Genomic DNA, 23,601 nt, shown 5'->3' on the forward strand with positions numbered 1-23,601 from the left:
GTTTTCTTATTGTTGAATATTTTTAAAAAATGCTTATTTGATTTTTCTTTCTGATGCTTTATGTTCTCACTTTTAATTCAATATTTCTTTCTCTTTTATTTCACTTTCTATATTTGACAAGGTGGTGGTGAGCCACCTTCTTGAAAGCTGTATGCACAGTCTGGTTAGATGCATCCATGGTGCTGTTAAGGAGGGATCACTGAGGTTTCAATCCATCAACAATGAAGGGACAGTATTAGAGTTCCAAGTCAGAATGGTGGTCATCTTGGAGGGGAACCTTCAGATATTTATGGCCCCATGCATCTCTTGCCCTGTCCTCTAGATTGTAGAGGTCACAGGTTTGGAAGATGCTGCCAGATGGAGGTTTGGCTAGTTATTGCAGTGAATCTTGTTATATAAGTATTACAGCTGCTGTGTGCTGCAGAGGCTGGTGGTTGACAAGGCTCTGATCAAACAGACTCATTTGATCTGGATTGTGCTGAACGCCTTGCATGTTCTTAGAGCTGCACTTATGTAGGCAAGTGCAGAGTAAACTATATAGATAGACTTTGGGAAGTCAGGAGTGAAATTCTTGTCACAGAATCCCTAGCTTCTAACCTGTAGTCTGTTTATATGGCTAGTCCAGTGAAAATTCTGGTCATTAGTAACTCTAAGGATGGTGAGAAGGGAATTTAACAATGGTAATGGTAATGTTTGACCATAGGTTTGTAGAGTCATCTAGCATGGAAACAGACCCTTCAGTCCAACTAGTCCATGCTGGCAAGTTTCCCAAACTAAACTAGTCCCACTTGCCTGCGTTTAGCCCACCTAAACCTTATCTCTCTAAACCTTTCCTATTCATGTCCCTATTCAAATATCTTTTAAATATTGTAACTGTACTTGCAGCTACCACATCTTCTCTTCTGTTCATTTCACATACAAACTACCCTCTGTGTGAAAAAGGTGCCCCTCAAATCCCTTTTAAATCTTTCCCCTCACCATTCACCTTAAAATTATGCCCTCAAGTTTTAAACTCCCCTATCCTATGAAAAAGACATTCTCTAACAAGAAATGTCAAACATCGCTAACACCTGTGTGGAACTAAAGTTATTTGCTGGTTATCAGCCTAAGCCTGAATGTTGTTCATACATCTTCTTAGCATTTACCCTATCAATCCCAGATAGATTTTATACATTTCATAGATTATGATGTCTCTGAACTCCATCGACCTTCCTTGGCCCCATATCCTTTACTGTGCCGTGGGCGGCACGGTGGTAGTGGGCGGCACGGTGGCACAGTGGTTAGCACTGCTGCATCACAGTGCTAGAGACCTGGGTTCAATTCCCGCCTCAGGCGACTGACTGTGTGGAGTTTGCATGTTCTCCCTGTGTCTGCGTGAGTTTCCTCCGGTTTCCTCCCACAGTCCAAAGATATGCAGGTCAGGTGAATTGGCCATGCTAAATTGACTGTAGTGTTAGGTAGTGAGTAAATGTAGGAGTATGGGTGGGTTGCGCTTTGTTTCCACACTGTAAGTAATCTAATCTAATCCTTTGATTCCATCATCTTATACTTAAACAAAAAGGCGTTCACAGCAACAATGTTACTTCCGTGATGCTTACACTGAGGTTGCACATTTTGAAACCCTTTTGTCATGCAAGACCGAAAACAGGCTCAGACTTGCCTCATCAGCTGCTGAATCGCACGTATTTGTTAGCTCCAGACCTTCCACTGCTCTGTTGGCTGGAGTCTCACATTCTACACTCAGCAAATCCTATCAAACACTGATCCTATTTGTATGCTCTTAAGTGAACTGGAAGCTTAAAATAAATTCAATTCAAAATAACTGTGTCTGTTGCTGATGGAGTCTGGGAACAAAAGTTGTTCAGATATCAGCGACACAGCATCAGTTTGCCTAAAGAGTAACAGACTGTGAGCTGCTAACATGTTGAATTATTCCTGCCAAGGAGCAGCCTGATGAATTAACATGAACTGAGCAAATGGGAGAGGAATGTCCTATTCACAGAAAAACAATTGCAACCAACCACTGGAGTTAGGATAAATCGACAGAGTGTTCTATTCATATTCATATTTTCATATATTCATATTTTATTTATGTGCTTTCCACTCATAATTTCTTTAATTTTAGGATTTTTTTCCAGCCCAGTTCAAAGGACGACTTATCCTCTTGCCAGGCAGAATGATGGTATTGTGTCATGAAACTAGACTCAGGAACAAACCTAATAAAAAGTCTCCAAATTCTGTGGATGCTGAAATAAAAATAGAAAGTGCTGGAAATGTTCAGCAGTTCAAGTTACATCTGTTGGAGAGAGACACAGAGTTCAAGTTTCGGGTCAATGAACCTTCATCAGCTGTTTGATTTTCAATACAATCTTAGCTCTGTTTAAGGTCCTGACCTCGGGGATTAATTTAGAAAGTTGATAGACTTGCATTATATATTTCATGACCTTATGATGTCCCAAAATGTCTGATACCACTGAAGTACACTTTGAAGTGTAGTGTTGAGATGTAGGAAAGACAGCAACTAATTTGTACACAGTAAGATTTCACAATTACCAATGTGCTGGTGGCACAACCGTTTATGAAAGTGTGGTTGATCAAAGGGCTAATATTGACCAGGACACAGGGAGAACACCTTTTTGTTTCAAAATAGTATCATGGAATCTTTCATATCAACTTGAGTGGACAGAAGGGATGTGGGTTTTTCTGGCACTCCCTCAGCAGTTTCCATCGAACATTGCAGCTCCTTCAATATTACAACCTGCATTGTACCATTCTCCTCAGTACTACCTCCTGAGAGTATGGCACTCCCTCGGTACTGCCACTCCATTGTGTAGCACTTGTTTAGTGTTGTCCCTTTTACAGCATAGCTCTTCCAAAGTATAATACAGTGCACCCTTTCTATTGACCTTTCAAGCATACAGCACGGTGGCACAGTGGTTAGCACTGCTGTCTCATAGCGCCAGAGACCCGGGTTCAATTCCTGCTTCAGGCAACTGCCCATGTGGAGTTTGCACACTTTCCCTGTGTCTGCGTGGGTTTCCTCTGGGTGCTCCGGTTTCCTCCCACAGTCAAAAAAATGTGCAGGTCAGGTGAATTGGCCGTGCTAAATTGCCTGTAGTGTTAGGTGAAGGGGTAAATGTTGGGGAATGGGTCTGGGTGGGTTGCTCTTTGGAGGGTCGGTGTGGACTTGTTGCGCCGAAGGGCCTGTTTCCACACTGTAAGTAATCTTAAAAAAAAGCACTCCCTTAGTACTTCTCTGTATTGAGAGTGTCAGGTTGGATGATATGTTTCAGAATCTAAAGACTTTGATTGAATACTTTTGTAGTAACTTGGAGAACCAGATTCCCAATTTGTGCAAGATTCCACAAACAAATGTTTTTAAACCTAGACTGAAATTCATCATTCCTTTTACGTTCTTTGTTTTCTCTTGGCTTTGGAGATTCTAATCTTTGGAGATGCCCATTACTGGTTGCCTTGAAGGGGTTTAAGAAACAGCCATATGCTGTAGAACTGCAGTCACATGGAGGCCCAGAGCTATAATGGGTCATGGGTTCCTTTCTCTGAAAGGCATTTGGGAGCCAGATAGATTTTTACAGCAATCTAAAAACTTTCAAGGTCATTTCATCTGATGCCGATCCGTGAATACTGAGATTTCTTTCAACATAAATCATCATATTGTGACCATAACTGTGAGCATAAATTTGGGCAAACTTCCTGATTATACTCTGACAGATAATTACAGATGTGGAACTGAGTTACTGATGCTTTAGATGAATGTAGTAGAGGTTACAAAGGTGGTGGACAGAGGAAGTCACTGGACTTCCAGAAGGCTTATGATAATGTCCCACACAAGACATTGTTGGCTAAGGTGGAAACCCACTGAATTGAGGGCAAATTGCTGACATGGATAGTCAATTAGTTGAGTGGCAGGAAATAGGGAGTTAGAATAATAGGTATATACTCAAATTGGCAGAATGTGACTAATGGTATCCTGCATGGATATGTGTTGGGGCCTCAATTATTCATAATATTTATTAACAACTTGGATAATGGCATAAAAAAATCAAAGATTCAAATTCGCTGATGATACAAAATTGAGCAGCATTGTAGACAGGGTTGAAGTCAGCATGAAATTACGACAGGATATTAATTAATTAGGTGAATGGGCAAAGCTGTGGCCGGTGGATTTTAAAAAAGCAAGTGTGAGGTTATCCATTTTGGACTCAACAAAAGATACATCAGGGTATTTTGTTAAAAAAAGCACATAGTTAAATACAGTGGATGTTCAATGCAATTTGGAGGTTCAGGTTCATAGCTCTTTGAAATGTTATGAAAAGCTGCAAAAAATAGTCAAGAAGGCATATCTAAAGGGCTTGAGTACAAGGATGTAGACATTATGCTGCAATTATACAAAACCCAAGTTAAACCCCACTGTATTGTGTGCTTACTATACTGTACTGAGTGCTGTGAGCAGATCTGGACACCACGCCTTAAGAAGATGTTTGAACTCTGGAGGGAGTTCAACGCTGGATTACAAGGATGATACTTGGACTTCAAAGGTTAAGAAATGAAGAGAGATTAGACAAATTAGGCATTTAATTCTCTAAAATTTAGAAGGTTAAGGGGTGATCTAATTGAGGTCTTCAGGATATTAACAGGAAAAGGCGATTTCTCTTTATCTACCCCATTTCCACTGGTTGAATATTCTAGAACCAAAAGGCATAAACTAAGAATTAGGGCCAGGCCATTCAGGAGAGATGTTCAAAATGTAAAGAGTACAAGTAAAGAGTAGTGGAGGTTTGGCACTCTGTTCCTCAAACAGCAGTCGATGCTAATTCAATTGTTAAATTTAAACCTGAGATAGACAAATTTTTTATTATGCAAAAATATGAAGGGATATGGGCCCCAAGGCCAGAAATTGAGTTATGCCACATATTAGCCATGATCTTATTGAATGGCAGAGCAGGCCTGAGGGGTTGAATGGCCAACCCCTGTTTCTATGTTCCCATGCTCTGAAAAGGCTAATTACAAGCTGGCCTTGCCAATGTTACCTGTATTTCATGAATAAACAATCTCACTCAAGATCTCTTTACTGTTCAAGGGCTGAGCCAATACTCTCAAGAATAAAGGAAGACAGAACACGTATCATATCTCCTTCCTTTGATAATATCAAGTATGATAATTTTGAGATTGAAGAGTATCCGCTATCAGCCCAAGGTTTTGACTGGGAATTATGGTGTCGTTACTTAAATCCTCCCAAAGAATGGTGGAATCTGGGAAATGTGACTGCTCCAATCAGGTAACTAAGTTCAAATGAGTTTGGATTGGTCTCCTTCGTTATTCACATCTTTACAGATTTCCTTCGGGACGAGACTGGGGCATTGGATACAGTGGCTGCAAGACCGGGTAAGGAGCTGAAAATTCTGAGGTGAGTAACTCATCTCATATCCTGTCCATTATCTATGGGGCACAAATCAAGGCTGGTTTATATGTTGCAATGTAACCACTACCAGATATTTAGAATAGTTTGTTGCCACCATTTTGTTTCCTTGACTGGGTCTAGAGTCATAGAGTCATAGAGATGTACAGCATGGAAACAGGCCCTTCGGTCCAACCTGTCCATGCCGACCAGACATCTCAACCCAATCTAGTCCCAACTGCCAGCACCTGGCCCATATCCCTCCAAACTCTTCCTAATCATATACCCATCCAAGTGCCTCTTAAATGTTGCAATTGTACCAGCCTCCACCACCACCTCTGGCAGCTCATTCCATACAGGTACCATCCTCTGCGTGAAAAAGTTGCCTCTTAGGTCTCTTTTATATCTTTCCCCTCTCACCCTAAACATATGCCCGCTAGTTCTGGACTCCCAGACCCCAGGGAAAAGACTTTGCCTATTTATCCTAACCATGCCCCTCATAATTTTGTAAACCTCTATAAGGTCACCCCTCAGCCTCCGACGCTCCAGGGAAAAAAACCCCAGCCTGTTCAGCCTCTCCCTGTAGCTCAGATCCTCCAACCCTGGCAACATCCTTGTAAATCTTTTCTGAATCCTTTCAAGTTGCACAACATCTTTCCGATAGGAAGGAGACCAGAATTGCATGCAATATTTCAACAGTGGCCTAACCAATGTCCTGTACAGCCGCAACATGACCTCCCAACTCCTGTACTCAATACTCTGACCAATAAAAGAAAGCATGCCAAACGCGTTCTTCACTATCCTATCTACCTGCAATTCCACTTTCAAGGAGCTATGAACCTATACTCCAAGGTCTCTTTGTTCAGCAACACTCCCTAGGACTTTACCATTAAGTGCATAAGTCCTGTTCTGATTTGCTTTCCCAAGATGTAGCACCTCGCATTTATCTGAATTAAACTCCACCTGCCAATTCTCAGCCCATTGGCCCATCTGGTCCAGATCCTGTTGTAATCTGAGGTAACCCTCTTTGCTGTCCACTACACCTCCAATTTTGATGTCATCTGCAAACTTACTAACTGTACCGCTTATGTTCGCATCCAAATCATTTATGTAAATGACAAAAAGTAGAGGACCCAGCACTGATCCTTATGGCACTCCACTGGTCACAGGCTTCCAGTCTGAAAACAACCCTCCACCACCACCCTCTGTCTTCTACTTTTGAGCCAGTTCTGTATCCAAATGGCTAGTTCTCCCTGTATTCCATGAGATCTAACCTTGCTAATCAGTCTCCCATGGATAACCTTGTCGAACGCCTTACCGAACTTCATATAGATCACATCTACTGCTCTGCCCTCATCAATCCTCTTTGTTACTTCTTCAAACAACTCAATCAAGTTTGTGAGACATGATTTCCCACGCACCAAGCCATGTTGACTCTCCCGAATCAGTCCTTGCCTATCCAAATACATGTACATCCTGTCCCTCAGGATTCCCTCCAACAACTTGCCCACCACTGTGGTCAGGCTAACCGGTCTATAGTTCCCTGGCTTGTCTTTACCACCCTTCTTAAACAGTGGCACCACGTTTGCAAACCTCCAGTCTTCCGGCACCTTACGTGTGACTATCGATGATACAAATATCTCAGCAAGAGGCCCAGCAATCACTTTTCTAGCTTCCCACAGAGTTCTCAGGTACACCTGATCTGGTCCTGGGGATTTATCCACTTTTAACCGTTTCAAGACATCCAGAACTTCCACCTCTGTAATATGGACATTTTGCAAGCTGTCACCATCTATTTCCCTCCAGTCTATATCTTCCATATCCTTTTCCACAGTAAATACTGATGCAAAATATTCATTTAGAATCTCCCCCATTTTCAGCGGCTTCACACAAAGGCCGCCTTGCTGATGTTTGAGGGGCCCTATTCTCTCCCTAGTTACCCTTTTGTCCTTAATGAATTTGTAAAAACCCTTTGGATTCTCCTTAATTCTATTTGCCAAAGCTATCTCATGTCCCCTTTTTGCCCTCCTGATTTCCCTCTTAAGTATACTCCTACTTTCTTTATACTCTTCTAAGGATTCACTCGATCTATCCTGTCTATACCTGACATATGCTTCCTTCTTTTTCTTAACCAAACCCTCAATTTCTTCTGTCATCCAGCATTCCCTATACCTACCAGCCTTCCCTTTCACCGACAGGAATATACTTTCTCTGGATTCTTGTTATCCCATTTCTGAAGGCTTCCCATTTTCCAGCCATCCCTTTACCTGCGAACATCTGCCTCCAATCAGCTTTCGAAAGTTCTTGCCTAATACCGTCAAAATTGGCCTTTCTCCAATTTAGAACTTCAACTTTTAGATCTGGTCTATCCTTTTCCATCACTGTTTTAAAATGAATAGAATTATGGTCACTGGCCCCAAAGTGCTCCCCCACTGACACCTCAGTCACCTGCCCTGCCTTATTTCCCAAGAGTAGGTCAAGGTTTGCACCTTCTCTAGTAGGTACAGCCATATACTGAATCAGAAAATTGTCTTGTACACACTTAAGAAATTCCTCTCCATCTAAACCTTTAACACTATGGCAGTCCCAGTTGATGTTTGGAAAGTTAAAATCCCCTACCATAACTATCCTATTATTCTTACAGATAGCTGAGATCTCCTTACAAGTTTGTTTCTCAATTTCCCTCTGACTATTGAAGGTCTATAATACAATCCCAATAAGGTGATCATCCCTTTCTTATTTTTCAGTTCCACCCAAATAACTTCCCTGAATGTATTTCTGGGAACATCCTCCCTCAGCACAGCTGTAATGCTATCCCTTATCAAAAATGCCACTCCCCCTCCTCTCTTGCCTCCCTTTCTATCCTTCCTGTAGCATTTGTATCCTGGAACATGAAGCTGCCCGTCCTGCCCATCCCTGAGCCATGTTTCCATAAATGCTATGATATCCCAGTCCCATGTTCCTAACCATGCCCTGAGTTCATCTGCCTTCCCTGTTAGGCCCCTTGCATTGAAATAAATGCAGTTTAATTTATTAGTCCTACTTTGTCCCTGTCTGCCCTGACTGTTTGACTCACTTCTGTTCTCAGCTGTACCTGTCTCAGATCGATCTCTTTCCTCACTATCTCCCTGGGTCCCACCCCCCCCACCTTACTAGTTTAAATCCTCCCAAGCAATTCTAGCAAATGTCCCTGCCAGTATATTAGTCCCCTTCCGATTTAGGTGCAATCTGTCCTTCTTGTACAGGTCACTTCTACCCCAAAAGAGATTCCATTGATCCAAAAATGTGAATCCTTCTCCCATACACCAGCTCCTCAGCCATGCATTCATCTGCTCTATCCTCCTGTTCCTGCCCTCACTAGCTCGTAGCACTAGAAGTAATCCAGATATTACTCCCCTTGAGGACCTCCTTTTTAAATTCCTGCCTAACTCTCTGTAATTTCCCTTCAGAGTCTCAATCTTATCCCTTCCAATGTCATTGGTTCCAATGTGGACAATGACCTCCTGCTGGCCCTTCTCCCCCGTGAGAACATTCTGCACCCTCTCTGAGACATCCTTGATCCTGGCACCAGGGAAACAAAACACCATTCTGCTTTTTCTCTGCTGGCCACAGAAACGTCTGTCTGTACCTCTGACTACAGAATCCCCTAACACAATTGATCTCTTGGAAGCCGACGTACCCCTCGTTGTATTAGGGCCAGTCTCAATACCAGAAACTTGGCTGTTCATGCTATGTTCCCCTGAGAATCCATCACCCCCTACATTTTCCAAAACAACATACTTGTTTGAAATGGGTATATCCACAAAAGACTCCTGCCCTCGGTGCCAATCTCTCTCACCCTTCCTGGAGTTAACCTGTCTATGTGACTGTATCTGAGGCTTTTCCCCCCTTCCTATAACTGCCATCCATCATATACTGCTGCTGTTGCAAATTCCTCATCGCTTCTATCTGTCTCTCCAACCGATCCACTTGATCTGATAAGATTCGCATCCAACAGCATTTATGGCAGATATAATCCGCAGTAACCCTTAAACTCTCTTTAAACTCCCACATCTGACAAGAAGTACATAACACTGCAAAGGCCATTTTTGCTCCTTCTCCTGCTCCTGCAGTCTTTCTCTTGGACAGACTTAAAACAACAATTAACTGATCTGATTCTGTGCTGTGAACTTTGCCTAACAGTTCCTCCAAGATTAGTTGTGAATTTCACTGTTTGTTAATTTTCCCAGATGCACTCCGATTTCCAACGATACACAAATTCAAACAGCAAATGTGGTAACTGTGCAGGTTCTCTCTCTCTCCTGCACTGTCCTCACCATGTGCTTCCTTTGTCTGCTCTTCTCCCTGTTTTTTAAGATTAGATTAAATTACTTACAGTGTGGAAACAGGCCCTTCGGCCCAACAAGTCCACACTGACCCGCCGAAGCGCAACCCACCCATACCCCTACATTTACCCCTTACCTAACACTATGGGCAATTTAGCATGGCCAATTCACCTGGCCTGCACATCTTTGGACTGTGGGAGGAAACTGGAGCACCCGGAGGAAACCCACGCAGACACGGGGAGAACGTGCAAACTCCACACAGACAGTCGCCTGAGGCGGGAATTGAACCTGGGTCTCTGGTGCTGTGAGGCAGCAGTGCTAACCACTGTGCCACCCTTTTAATCTGTTGTTGTTTTGACTTTGTTTTTCCAAAGTTGCAAAACAATGCAACAGCATATAAAACAGTAATTGCTGCTCCTGGAATTCGAAGAAATTGCCTCCAACACCTAAAATACCTCAAAAAAAGGAGTAGTTCTTACAGCCAGAAATGTTTCCCGTCCTCCATCTTGGATTACCCACAATAAGGATCTATTTAATTTACAGTGATAGATGCAAACTACTAGTGAGGTTGAACAAAAAGCAACTCTTGTCTTAATTGAGGTGTAGTTGATTGCATGATAGCAATTACCTACAAGTTACTTTGGTAAGATAGTCTTAGTAACAATGTCTATGAGGAGCACTAAGATATAGATCTTCACTTACAAGATCCTAAGATGTTCAGCTTTACTTACCCAAGTTCTTATGACATCATTCGGTGAAGTGTAATGTAGTTTTCAAAATTTATTCTTTCAAAGCCATCACTTAATGTAATGAGGACAATTGAAAAATTGTCATTTGCTGGATAACTGGTTAGTCTTGTAACGTTTTGTTTTGTTTAATTCAGACTAACATCTAATTACATTTCCCCAACACAAAATGGCCTAAAATTAACAGAAACATTGGATCACCTTTGATAGTTTTATAGATTTAGTATCATAGAATCCCTACAGTGTGGAAACAGGCCATTTGGCCCAACAAGTCCACACTGACTCTCTGAAGAGCATCGCACCCAGATGGCACAATGGTTAGCACTGCTGCCTCACAGTACTAGGGTCTCAGGTTCAATTCCAGCCTCGGGTGACCGTCTAAGTGGAGTTTGCACATTCTCCCTGCATGGGTTTTCTTCAAAGATTATGCAGGTGAATTGGCCATGCTAAATTGCCCATAGTGTCAGGTCCATTAGTCAGTGGGAGATGGGTTCCGCTTCGGAGGGTCGGTGTGGACTTGTTAGGCTGAAGGGCCTGTTTCCACAGTGTAGGGAATCTAATCTAAACCCATTCTCCTACCCTATGATTTTACATTCCCCCTGATTAATGTGCCTACCAAGGCTACTGAATCAGAGTTCCTGTAGTGTGGAAACAGGCCATATGGCCCAACAAATCCACATCGACCCGTCTGAAGAGTAACCCACCCAGACCCAATCCCCTACCCTGTTATCCTATATTTACCCCTGACCAATGCACCTGACCCTACACATCCCCAAACATAATGTGCAATTTAGCATGGCCATTTGACCTAACCAGCACCTCTTTGGACTCTAGGGGGAAAGCGGAGCACCCCGAGGAAACCCAGGCAGACACAGGGAGAAAGTGCAAACTCCAACAGTCACCTGAAGCGGCAATTGAACCCAGGTCTCTGGGACTTGAGGCTGCAGTGCTAACCACTGAGCCACCTTGCCACCTTTTGATAACAATTGCTGCAGTCCTCATTCAGAGAACCTTATTCATATATCACATTCAGAGTACAGAACCCTCAACAACTTACCTCAGTCAGAGTCCATACCATCTTTGTTGTATCCTACTCAGAGTACACACCTTTATTGATTAACTCATTTGGAGTACACACCTCATTTAATATATCCTATTGATGGCGCATACTTCACTGATATACCCTATTCAGAGTACACTGCCACCATTCACTAGTTTTGAAGGGGATAAGTGTTGGGGTACTGGATGTGATGCTGATCAAATGCTGTCCATTGTCCTGGCTGATGTCAAGCTTCTTGAATGTTGTTTGAATTGCATGGATTCAAGCAAGTGGAGAGTATTCGATCAACCTCATGTCTTGTGCCTTGTAGATAGATGACAGTCTTTGGAAGGTGTAGAGGTGAGTTACTCACAATAGAATTCTCTGTCTCTGATCGGCTCTTGTAGCCACAGTATTTATATTGCTGGTGCATTCTAGTCATTGGTAACACCCAGGATGTTGACGGTGGGCACTTTAGTGATGGCCACTGAAGAGCAAGGAGGGATGGGTTAGATTCTGTCTTGTTGGAAATGCTCATTACCTGGAAATAATATCATGTGAAAGTTACTTGTCACTTCCCAATCCAAGAGCTAGATTCATTGTCAGCTTGTGTCTGATCCGGACACTGTACAATTTCAAAATTACATGTTTCAATTTGGCACCTGTTTATTTTGACTATATATTCAATGACAAAATGACAATATTATGAACAAAATCTCTTTGCACACATTAAATATGTTACAAATCTGAATTTAACATTGGATTTACCTTCATCTGCAACATGGTTGTGAAATTACAAGTTTTCATTTTTTTTGTTGTTCATTTGACCAGGAGCTGGTCAGATTGCCACACAAATTTTATAATTATGGAAATCTTCAGCAGGAGAATCTTAACTCAACTTTATTTCTTTGTTTTGTGTTTTATAGAAGCCCTGCTCTGATTGGATGCTTTGTGGTGGACAGACTATACTTTGAGGAGATTGGTTTACTGGATGAAGGCATGGAGATCTACGGAGGGGAGAATGTGGAACTCAGTGTCAGGGTAATTATCACAGAAAGCTGAGCCACCAATGTTTCCTGCTTCCCTTTTTAACTGCATGTAAAACTTGAGTTTGGTTTGCAGCAAAACACCAAAGGGATACTGGTGCCCAGTTTCTGACCCTTGATGTGCTACTGTGAATGAGTGCGGGAATTAATTTAAGTTCAGCTCTAATTTTTAAAGTCATGGTGCTATCTTGTATTCCTGGTGGTGGTGGGTTTAGAGGCAGCATAGCCATGTAGTTAAGGAGGGTGGTATCATACCCAAAATAGATCGTCTTCCCCCCTCCATCAACACTGAGTTCAGGCAGTGAAGGCATTCCTGGCCCATTGCTAATTGAGATCCTTAACTGGCCAATTAAAGACAACTCACAGGTCCTAGTCTGTCATGCTGGAAATAATCCAGTTGCATGTTGGCTGTCACTGTTAAACATGCTTGACTGGAAAACCTATCGCTGAATCAGGAAGGGGCAAGTACAGGCTCCTCAATCAAAGGCAACTGATGCCAGATAAAGGAACTGAGAGATGACCACTGAGGGTCACATCTATGCGCTTGCTTCTGAACCCCAGACTCCTTTTCCCCATACTTCTGAACCCCTGACTCATTCTCCTCCTCTCCATAGAAACCCACTCCTCTACCAACAAATCACTTACTTTACATCTTGGCCCTCTGCCATCCATGGTGCCTTACTGATAGCAGCCATGGCATCCTCTTTGGTGCTGCTGAATTCAACAGGTACTGGCTTCTGATTATTAGGCAGCTCTCACTGCCTGCCATCTTAGTTCCATGCAAAAGCCCAACAATGACCTCGTTAAGGTTAGGCTGGCATTAGGTTTAGCAGGACATCCTTAAAAAGTCATCACCAGTCTCACCAGCTATCCAGCCAATTAACAAAATCTCTGGTGCATCAAGAAAAGTCCAGCACACTCTGGTCTGGTGTAGATAGCTTTAGCTATTTATTGTCATTGATGAATGGACAGAATTTCCTGGAGCTAGATGGATACTAAAAGCAAACACTAACTTTAAAGCTAGGTGAAAGTGAGTACTGCAGATGCTGGAGATCAGAGTCGAGATTAGAGTGATGCTGGAAAAGCACAGCAGGTCAGGCAGCAACTGAGGAGCATATTCCTGATGAAGGGCTTTTGCCTGAAACATCGAATTTCCTGCTCCTCAGATGCAGCATGACCTGCTGTGCTTTTCCAAAACCACTCTAATCTTGACTAGATTTAAAGCTGTCAAATCTGTCCAGTCATCATTCGCTTTGCTTTCAAATGAGCAGGCTAAGATGGGTCATTCGATAAGGGAGTCAAGGGTTTTGGATGCTGACAAGAAGCTGGAGCTGAAACTACAATGAGATCAATGGGGTGGCACGGTTAGCATTGCTGCCTCACAGTGCCAGGGACCCTGGTTCAATTCCAGCCTCTGGCGACTGTCTGTGTGGAGTTTGCACATTCTCCCTGTGTCTGCGTGGGTTTGCTACGGTTTCCTCCCATAGTCCAAAGATGTGCAGGTTAAGTGAATTGGTCTTGCTAAATTGTCCATAGAGTTAGGTACATTAGTTAGGGGGAATAGGTCTAGGTGGGTTACTCTTCGGAGGGTCGGTGTGGACTAGTTGGGCCGAAGAGCCTGTTTCCACACTGTAGGGAATCTAATCTAAAAATCCCAGTGAAGGTGAAGCAGGGTCAATGGGCCAAATGGCCGACTCATGCTCCTACATTTTTCGAAACAGGAGGCTTTAGAGAGAGACATAAAATACAAATAACGATGAACCATTGTATAACACAAGTTCATCCTCACCTGGGGCCACACTTTATGAAGGATGTGAAACCATCAGAGAAGCTGCAGAAGAGGTTTGTGAGAATGGTCCCAGGGATGGAGACTTCAGTTATGTACATAAATTGAAGAAGCTGTTGATCTTCTTCAAGAACAGACAGCAGAGAGGAGATTTGATAAAGATGTTAAAACCATATGGGGTCTGCCCAGAGTAGATCGGAAAAACCAGAGTGTTGCCATAGGTGGAAACATCCAGAACCATTGGATGGTATTTTAGAGTGAACACCAAAACATCCGTAGGCGAAGCGAAGAAATACTTTCTGATGTAGCAAGTGTTTACAATCTGAAATGCATTTCCTGATTCAATTGTAATTTCAAAAGAAAATTACCTAAAGAGAAATAAATTACAGGGATGTGGGAAAAGGCAGGAGTGTAGATAGTTGAGCTGGATTTCAGAAAGCTGACATGAACTTGAAATGCTTAAATCCCCATGCATATAAGGGAAATGCTGCACTGTTAGAGTGGCAGGACTGAAGGAATGCTGCACTGTCAGGGGGCAGTGCTGAGGGAATGTTGCACTATCAGAGGGGCAGGACTGAAGGAATGCTGCACTGTTAGAGGAGCAGGACTGAAGGAATGCTGCACTGTCAGAGGGGCAGGACTGAAGGAATGCTGCACTGTTAGAGGGGCAGTGGTGAGGGAGTGCTGCACTGTCAGAAGTGCATGACTGAGGGAATGCAGGTCTGTCAGAGGGGCAGGACTGAGGGAATGCTGAACTGTCAGAAGGGTAGGACTGAGGGAATGCTGCACTGTCAGAGGGGCAGGACTGAGGGAATGCTGCACTGTCAGAGGGGCAGGACTGAGGGAATGCTGCATTGTCAGAAGGGCAGGACTGAGGGAGTGCTGCACTGTTAGAGGGGCAGGACTGAGGGAGTGCTGCACTGTTAGAGGGGCAGGACTGAAGGAATGCTGCACTGCCGGTGGGCAGGACTGAGGGAATGCTGCAATATTAGGGAGCAGGACTGAGGGAATGCTGCACTGTTAGAGGGGCAGGACTGAAGGAATGCTGCACTGTCAGAGGGGCAGGATATGGGAATGCTGCACTGTTAGAGGGGCAGGACTGAAGGAATGCTGCACTGTCAGAGGGGCAGGACATGGGAATGCTGCGCTGTTAGAGGGGCAGGACTGAGGGAATACTGCACTGTTAGAGGGGCAGGACTGAGGGAATGCTGCACTGTTAGAAGGCAGGACTGAGGGAATGCTGCACTGCCGGTGGGCAGGACTGAGGGAATGCTGCGCTGTTAGAGGAGCAGTGCTGAGGGAATGCTGCACTGTTAGACAGGTAGGTCTGAGGGAGCGCTGCACTGTTAGAGGGGCAGTGTTGAGGGTGTGCTGCACTGTTAGACAGGTAGGACTGAGGGAGGGATGCACTGTTAGAGGGGCAGTTTTGAGGGTGTGCTGCACTGTTAGACAGGTAGGACTGAGGGAGCGCTGCACTGTTAGAGGGGCAGTGCTGAGGGTGTGCTGCACTGTTAGATAGGTAGGACTGAGGGAGCGCTGCACTGTTAGAGGGGCAGTGTTGAGGGTGTGCTGCACTGTTAGATAGGTAGGACTGAGGGAGGGATGCACTGTTAGAGGGGCAGTGCTGAGGGTGTGCTGCACTGTTAGACAGGTAGGACTGAGGGAGGGATGCACTGTTAGAGGGGCAGTGCTGAGGGAATGCTGCATTATTGAAGGGGATGTACTGAAAGCGATGTACATTGTCAGAGGGTTAGTAATGTTGGAGTGTTGAGGTTGGAGGTGCTTTTCAGATGAGATGCCAAACCAAAGTCCGATCTGCCTCCTGAAGTCTTGAAAGACATTGTATAAACACATGGCTCCCTTTCTGGAGCTTCAGTCGTGTTCATCTGTGGGTTTTTAGACAGCCATGGATCACAGTGAGTAAGAGAACACAGATAGGCTGATCTCTGAGCATGACCAATTACATTAGATGGTTTGCTACAGGTTTCGTCATTTGATCTCTCATATCCATTTCTCTCTGCCTGGTCAAAGTGTGCATCTCCACTTCCCTCCCTCCCCAACACCCCCCATCCACACACACGCCCCCTTCCCATTCCCGTCATCACCCCCCTCTCCTGAATTAGTCTCAATTTGCAACAATAAACGCAAACATACAAGGTCATAGACTCTTCTATGGGATTTTGCTCAGTCATTCCCAAAGCATCAATCTTTAAGCCCTAATAAAGGTAATTTTTGAGCTATTGATTTTATAATATACATTCTAGTAGCACAATCAGAGTAATGAATCATATCAGCTGTATGAGAAATAATAATGGGTGCAATCATAAAACTTGCCATTGAATCTAAGATATTATCTATAATCATAGTCCCACTGTACCACTGAAATGGGTTTACTTAGACTACTGATTTTCATTAAAGTATCCATTTGAAACTTTTACTGCAGTATAATGATTGGCTTTTTCTCCCACAGTTAAAGAAATGCATGATTCTTTCTTCTCTTGATGCAATGTTAATGTGACTGAACTGGAAAAAGATTTGCTATCACAGCTGAAATATTAAAGAGTTGTGGGTTACAGACCTTTACCGCATGCAGGGAAATGTGACTGAGGTTCGCATCATAAAAAATCCAGAATCCCCTCTCCTTCCCCCAGACTCGTCCTAAATAAAGCCCCCCTGCTAATACCCAGGCCACAAAGGAGATTGGTCTATCTCTATTATCTTTACTCAGCTACCTCATTTTATTCCCTGGAGACAGTGTCGACATGTCTTGGTGGTAGTAATTTTCTGACAATAGACAAGCTCAAATCCCACTTTGAATTTTATCTGTCAAGAACAGTCACATTAGATAGATTCTCCATTCGTTTCTACAGTGCAGTTCATATTCTGATTACACATGAGGAATTTAACCCATCTCACTGTAGTCATACAAAGAAACCCAAACTCCTGGCGCCATGCCAAATTATTAGTTATTGTATTGTTTGCTTCATATCGTAAAGAATTACAACATTCACAACAATTAATGTTCACAACTTGTTAATAGATCATTTGACTACCCTTACGTATGCCTACAAGAAACATTCACCCAAAATGCTCAGGAGGAAGGAGCCCCATCCTGTTTAATGTTTCTAGATTGTTACAACTCATGAACTCAGCAACCTCTCCTTAGTGTTGGCCACTACACTCACCTCTACCATAAGTGTTCCCCTGTCTTCCACCATGAAGACTGATGCAAAGTACCTATTCAGTTCCTCCGCTGTTTCTTTATTCCTCATTACTACTTCTGCAGCCTGATTTTCCATGGTCTAATATCCAGTCTTGCATCTCTCTTACCTTTTAGGTATTTTAAAAAAATACTCTTGCGATCTTCTTGGTGTTCCACAGGGGTCAGTGTTGGGGCCACTGTTGTTTGTAATATACATAAATGACCTAGAAGAGGGCACTGTTGGTATGATCAGCAAGTTGGCAGATGACACAAAGATTGGTGGAGTAGCAGAAAGCATAAGGGACTGTCAGAGAATACAGGAGGATATAGATAGACTGGAGAGTTGGCAGAAAAGTGGCAGATGACTTTCAATCCAGACAAATGTGAGGTGATGCATTTAGGCAAATCTAATTATAGAGCAAATTATACAATGAATGGAAGAGCCTTGGGAAAAGTTGATGGGCAGAGAGATCTGGGACTGCAGGTCCATTGTGCCCTGAAGATTGCTGCACAGGTGGTTAGAGTGGTCAAGAAGGCAAATAGTATGCTTGCCTTCATTGGACGGGGTATTGAGTGTAAGAGCTGGCAAGTCATGTTAACATTGTACAAGACATTGGTTCGGCCACATTTAGAATACTGTGCACAGTTCTGGCCGCCACATTACCAAAAGGATGTGGACACTTTGGAGAGGGTGCAGAGAAGGTTTACAAGGATGTTGCCTGGTATAGAAGGTACTAGCTATGAAAAGAGGTTTAGTGGGTTAGGTTTATTTTCACTAGAAAAAAGGAGATTGAGGAGGGACCTGATTGAGATTTACAAAATCATGAAGGGTATAGACAGGGTGGATAGAGACAAGCTTTTTCCCAGGGTGAAGGATTCAATAACGAGAGGTCATGCTTTCAAGGTGAGAGGTGGGAAAGTTTAAGGGGGATCTTTTCTATACTCTCTGTCCTACTACTTGGTAAAGAATATATAGAGTTGAAAAATGTGGTGCTGGAAAAACACAACAGGCCAGGCATGATCCGAGGAGCAGGAGAATCAACGTTTCGGGCATAAGCCCTTCTTCAGGAATGAGGCTGGCGTGCCAAGCGGGCTAAGATAAAAGGTAAGGGGGAGGGGTGCTGGGAATACGATAGGTGGAAGGAGGTGAGGGTGAGGGTGATAGGCCGGAGAGGGGGTGGGGGCGGAGAGGTCAGGAAGAAGATTGCAGGTCAAGAGGACGGTGCTGAATCCGAGGGTTTGGACTGAGATAAGGTGGGGGGGAGGGAAAATGAGGAAGCTGGAGAAATCTATAATATATAGAGCCATAGAAACAAGCCCTTCAGCCCATCATGCCTATGCCAACCAACAAGCACTAAGCTACACTAATCCCATTTACCTGCACTTAATCTGTAGCTAACCATATTTCTAATTGGGCTAGTCTCTTCTCATGTCTCACTGTTGCCATAGAAAAATTTGCTCTTCATCCTCTCTCTGCTCAGACTTCCTTTGGATGTGGGCAGCCCTGATGAATATTCAGTGATTATCAGAACTTAGTGTTAAAAAGTTTCACATCCTGCCAGACCCCAATATAATATTTACATATTATTGGAATATGATTGCTCAAACTGAGAATGGATGGATACAACAAGTGGCAATTGTGAGTCCTAATAAGAGGTGGCTGAAATATACTAAATATTATTATTAATCAGTGTTTTCTTTTCTTCTTTAAAATAAAGTAAATTACAGGAAACCTGTGTCGAGACTGAACAACAGAAAGCAGTGACCACCCAGAATGCAACAAAATGGTTTGAGTGGGAAAGCGAGGGTGGCTGAGATTATTCACATGTACACTTTAACAAAACACAGATGTCTAACCGATTAGTTCAGAGCTTAATACTGGGAATGAGAAGCATGAACCTATAGTGGATCTAGACCCCACCCCACATCCTTCCAGGACAGAAAGAGGTGGCGTATTTGGAAGGTGCTGTTAGTTGAAGGAGCCTCGGAGAGTTGTTGCAGTTTGTTTTGTGGACGGGTATACACTGCTGCTGCTGTGTGTTGGGGATGGAGGGAGTGATTGTTGAAGGTGGGGGATGGGGTAATGTTTGAGCGTGGGCTGGGACAAGAGAAGGATGGTGTCAAGCTCCTCAAGTGTTGTTGGAGCCGCACTCATCCAGGGAAGGGTGGAGTATTCCATAACACTCTTGATTTGTGCCTTGTCGATGGTGGGACAGGCTTTGGGGTGGGGAGTCAACCTCTGCTGAGTCATCCCCCATCTTTCAACATTTTCCAGAATTTTCCATGCAACTGAAACCCATCGCCCACTACTATCTTCTTTCAAGCCCTACCCACAGCCCTAGCTGTGTGATTCTCCAGGTCTCTAATCCCAGTATGATTCATTTGGAATTTGTCTCAACAGAATAGCTCTCTCCTTCCCCAGTACTGGTATCAATATCCCATGAATTTGTACCTATTGCTCCCACACCAGTCTTTGAGTCACATGTTTACCTCTTTAATCTTGTTGACCCTGTGCCAATTATCTGTGGCTCCAGTAGTAATCCAGAAATTATTACCATTTGGTTATGTTTTTTAATTCAGCCCCTAGCTGCCCATATTACCTTCTGTCTTTTTATCTACATTGTTGGCATTAGGTGGTCCACTGAAACTGAATCTTTTCCTTCCCACACCAAGTTCCTCTGCAGTCCAAATGCAATATCCTGAACCTTTGTATCAGGCTACAACCCTGCCTTCTATGCCAATTTGCCTGTCCTTTCATTTGGATGTGCATCTTTGGATATTTAGTTCTAGCCTTGATCCCCTTGCAGTCACATCGCTGTAATACCCACAACATTGGACCTGCCAATTTCAATCTGCATTACATTCTTATTTACCTCGATTCTGGCCACAGAGAATAGCATTAGATTAGATTCCCTAGAGTGTGGAAACAGGCCCTTAGGCCCAACAAGTCTACATCGACGCTCCGAAGATTAACCCACCCAGTCCCATTTCCCTCTGGCTAATGCACCGAACATTATGGGCAATTTAGCATGTCTAATTCACCTGACCTACACATTTTTGGACCTGTGGGAGGAAACTGGAGCGCCCGGAGGAAATTCACGCAGACACAAGGAGAATGTGTAAACTCCACACAGACAGTCGCCCGAGGCTGGAATCAAATCTGGGACCCTGGTGCTGTGAGGCAGCAGTGCTAACCACTGAGCCACCGTGCTGCTCATGTACTCCCCTGATTATTGTAATATTATAAAAATAGATAAATCCCCTGGGCCATACCCATCCAGGGAAGTGTGAAGTGTTCTGGGCCGGATATGATTTATCCTAGGATTCTCTGGGAAGCCAAGGAGGAGATTCCCAAGCCTTTGGCTTTGATCTTTATGTCATCAATGCCTCCAGGAATACTGCCAGAAGACTGGAGGATTGCAAATGTTGTTTCCTCGTTCAAGAAGGGGAGTAGAGTCAATCTTGGAAATTATAGACCTGTGAGCCTTACTTCGGTTGTGGGTAAAGTGTTGGAAAGGTTTATAAGAGATAGCATTTATAATCATCTGGAGATGAATAAGTTGATTATGGATAGTCAACATGGTTTTGTGAAAGGTAGGTCATGCCTCACAAACCTTATTGAGTTATTTGAGAAGGTGACCAAACAGGTGGATGAGGGAAAAGTGGTTGATGCAGTGTATATAGATTTCAGTAAAGCATTTGATAAGGTTCCCCATGGTAGGCTACTGCATAAAATATGGAGGCATGGGATTGAGTGTGATTTAGCGGTTTGGATCAAAACTTGGCTAGCTGAAAGAAGACAAAGGATGGTGGTTGATGGGAAATAGTCATCCTGGAGTTCACTTACAAGTGGGGTACCACAAGGATCTGTTTTGGGTCCACTGTTGTTTGTCATTTATATAAATGACCTGGATGAGGGCATAGAAGGATGGGTTAGTAAATTTGCGGATGACACTAAGGTCGGTCGAGTTGTGGATAGTGACAAAGGATGTTGTAGTTTACTGAGAGACATAGATAAGTTGCAGAGCTGGGCTGAGAAGTGGCAAATGGAGTTTAATGTGGAAACGTGTGAGGTGATTCACTTTGGAAGGAGTAACAGGAATGCAGATTACTGGGCTAATGGTAAGATTCTTGGTAGATGAGCAGAGAGATTTTGGTGTCCATGTACATAGATCCTTGAAAGTTTCCGCCCAGGTTGATAGGGTTGTTAAGAAGGCATACAGTGTGTTAGCTTTTATTGGTAGAGGGATTGAGTTTCGGAACCATGAGATCATGCTGTAGCTATACAAAACTCTGGTACGGCCATATTTGGAATATTGCATACAGTTCTGGTCACCACATTATAGGCAGGATGTAGAAGTTTTGGAAAGGGTTCGTAGAATATTTACTAGCATGTTGCCTGGTATGGAGGGAATGTGTTATGAGGAAAGGCTGAGGGACTTGAGGCTGTTTTCGTTAGAGAGAAGAAGGTTTAGAGGTGACTTTATTGAGGTGTATAAGATAATCAGAGGATTAGATAGGGTGGACAGTGAGAGGTTTTTTCCTCGGATGGCGATGGCTAGCACAAGGGTCATAGCTTTAAATAGGACAGATGTCTTTATTTAGAGTAGTAGCAGGGAGGTGGAATGCACTGCCACCAACTGTAGTAGACTCGCCAAATTTAAGGGCATTCAAATGATCATTGGAGAGGCATATGGACGAGAATGTAATAGAGTAGGTTAGATGGCCTTCAGATTATTTCCACAGGTCGGTGCAACATCGAGGGCCGAAGGGCCTATACTGCACTGTAATGTTCTATGTTCTATGATTACACTATCCCCAATTACAGCTACATTTCTCTTTACTCCCTCACTCTTAAATGGCTCACTATACTTTCATGTTATGGTCAGTTTGCTCATCCTCCCCACATCCTCCCTACTCTTATCCACAAAGGGAGCAAGAATCTCAAACCTATCAAACACAGCCAAGGACTGAGGCTCCTTCAGCACTATCTTCTGGATCCCACACTATCTTCTACCTACTTTGTTGGTAGTTACACCCTCCTGTCCCTCACCACTGACTGAATTTGAGGTGGTTAATCTAAGGAGTGTGACTGCCTCCTGAAAAAAGCATCCAGCTAACTCACCCCCCCTCCCTGATGTGCCACAGTGTTCAAAGCTCAGACTCCAGCTCATCAATTTTGAGCCAGAGTTCCTCAGGCAATCAACTTTGCAATGGATGTGGTCACTACAAATTATTTTAAAGGGGAGCCGATGTCCCAGTGGTATTGTCACTGGACTGTTCATCCAAACACTCAGGTAATGTTCTGTGGACCTGGGTTTGAATCCCACTGCAGCATATCATGCAGGGACAGCACATTGCTTGGCCCTGCATCTCTATTTTATTTACTTAGTTCTCAATTTGTTTTTTTTTAAATGTCCTAGTGGTCTTTTCGTTAAGTAGTTCTTGTATTTCTCCTATTTCCCTTCAACCTGAAAGTAATCTATAATATGCAAAGTTAGCAGCTATTGCCAACCAATGGAGTTACAATGGAGTTCCTGCTCCTCGGATGCTGCCTGACCTGCTGTGCTTTTCCAGCACCACTCTAATCTAGACTCTGGTTTCCAGCATCTGCAGTCCTTACTTTTGCCTATATATTCATTCAGGTTGTGTCTTACTCCAGTCAGATCTCTCCTTCCTGACTGTACAAAGCCAAACGGTCTCCCCCTCCCAGCCAAGACTCTTCAACACCCATAAGACCATAAGACATAGGAGTGGAAGTAAGGCCATTCGGCCCATTAAGTCCACTCCGCCATTCAATCATGGCTGATGGGCATTTCAACTCCACTTACCTGCATTCTCCCCGTAGCCCTTAATTCCTTGTGACATCAAGAATTTATCAATTTCTGCCTTGAAGACATTTAGCGTCCCAGCCTCCACTGCACTCTGTGGCAATGAATTCCACAGGCCCACCACTCTCTGGCTGAAGAGATGTCTCCGCATTTCTGTTCTGATTTTACCCCCTCTAATTCTAAGGCTGTGTCCACGGGTCCTAGTCT

The 23,601-nt window shown here is 43.6% G+C and overlaps 1 protein-coding gene across 1 annotated transcript in view; it reads left to right on the forward strand.

The window, feature by feature from the left end:
- The window catches only part of galnt18b (UDP-N-acetyl-alpha-D-galactosamine:polypeptide N-acetylgalactosaminyltransferase 18b), a 245,720-nt gene that overhangs the window by 128,780 nt on the left and 93,339 nt on the right, over positions 1-23,601 (forward strand). Inside the window, exons 5-6 of the mRNA XM_043705680.2 lie at positions 5,102-5,299; positions 12,456-12,570. Of these exons, the coding sequence (XP_043561615.1) occupies positions 5,102-5,299; positions 12,456-12,570 (313 nt within the window). The remainder of the gene's footprint in view (positions 1-5,101; positions 5,300-12,455; positions 12,571-23,601) is intronic.

This window comes from Chiloscyllium plagiosum, unplaced genomic scaffold (genome assembly GCF_037043375.1).
Source record: "Chiloscyllium plagiosum isolate Xiang-an unplaced genomic scaffold, Cpla_swu_hap1 HiC_scaffold_18, whole genome shotgun sequence".
Classification (NCBI taxonomy): Eukaryota; Metazoa; Chordata; class Chondrichthyes; order Orectolobiformes; family Hemiscylliidae; genus Chiloscyllium; species Chiloscyllium plagiosum.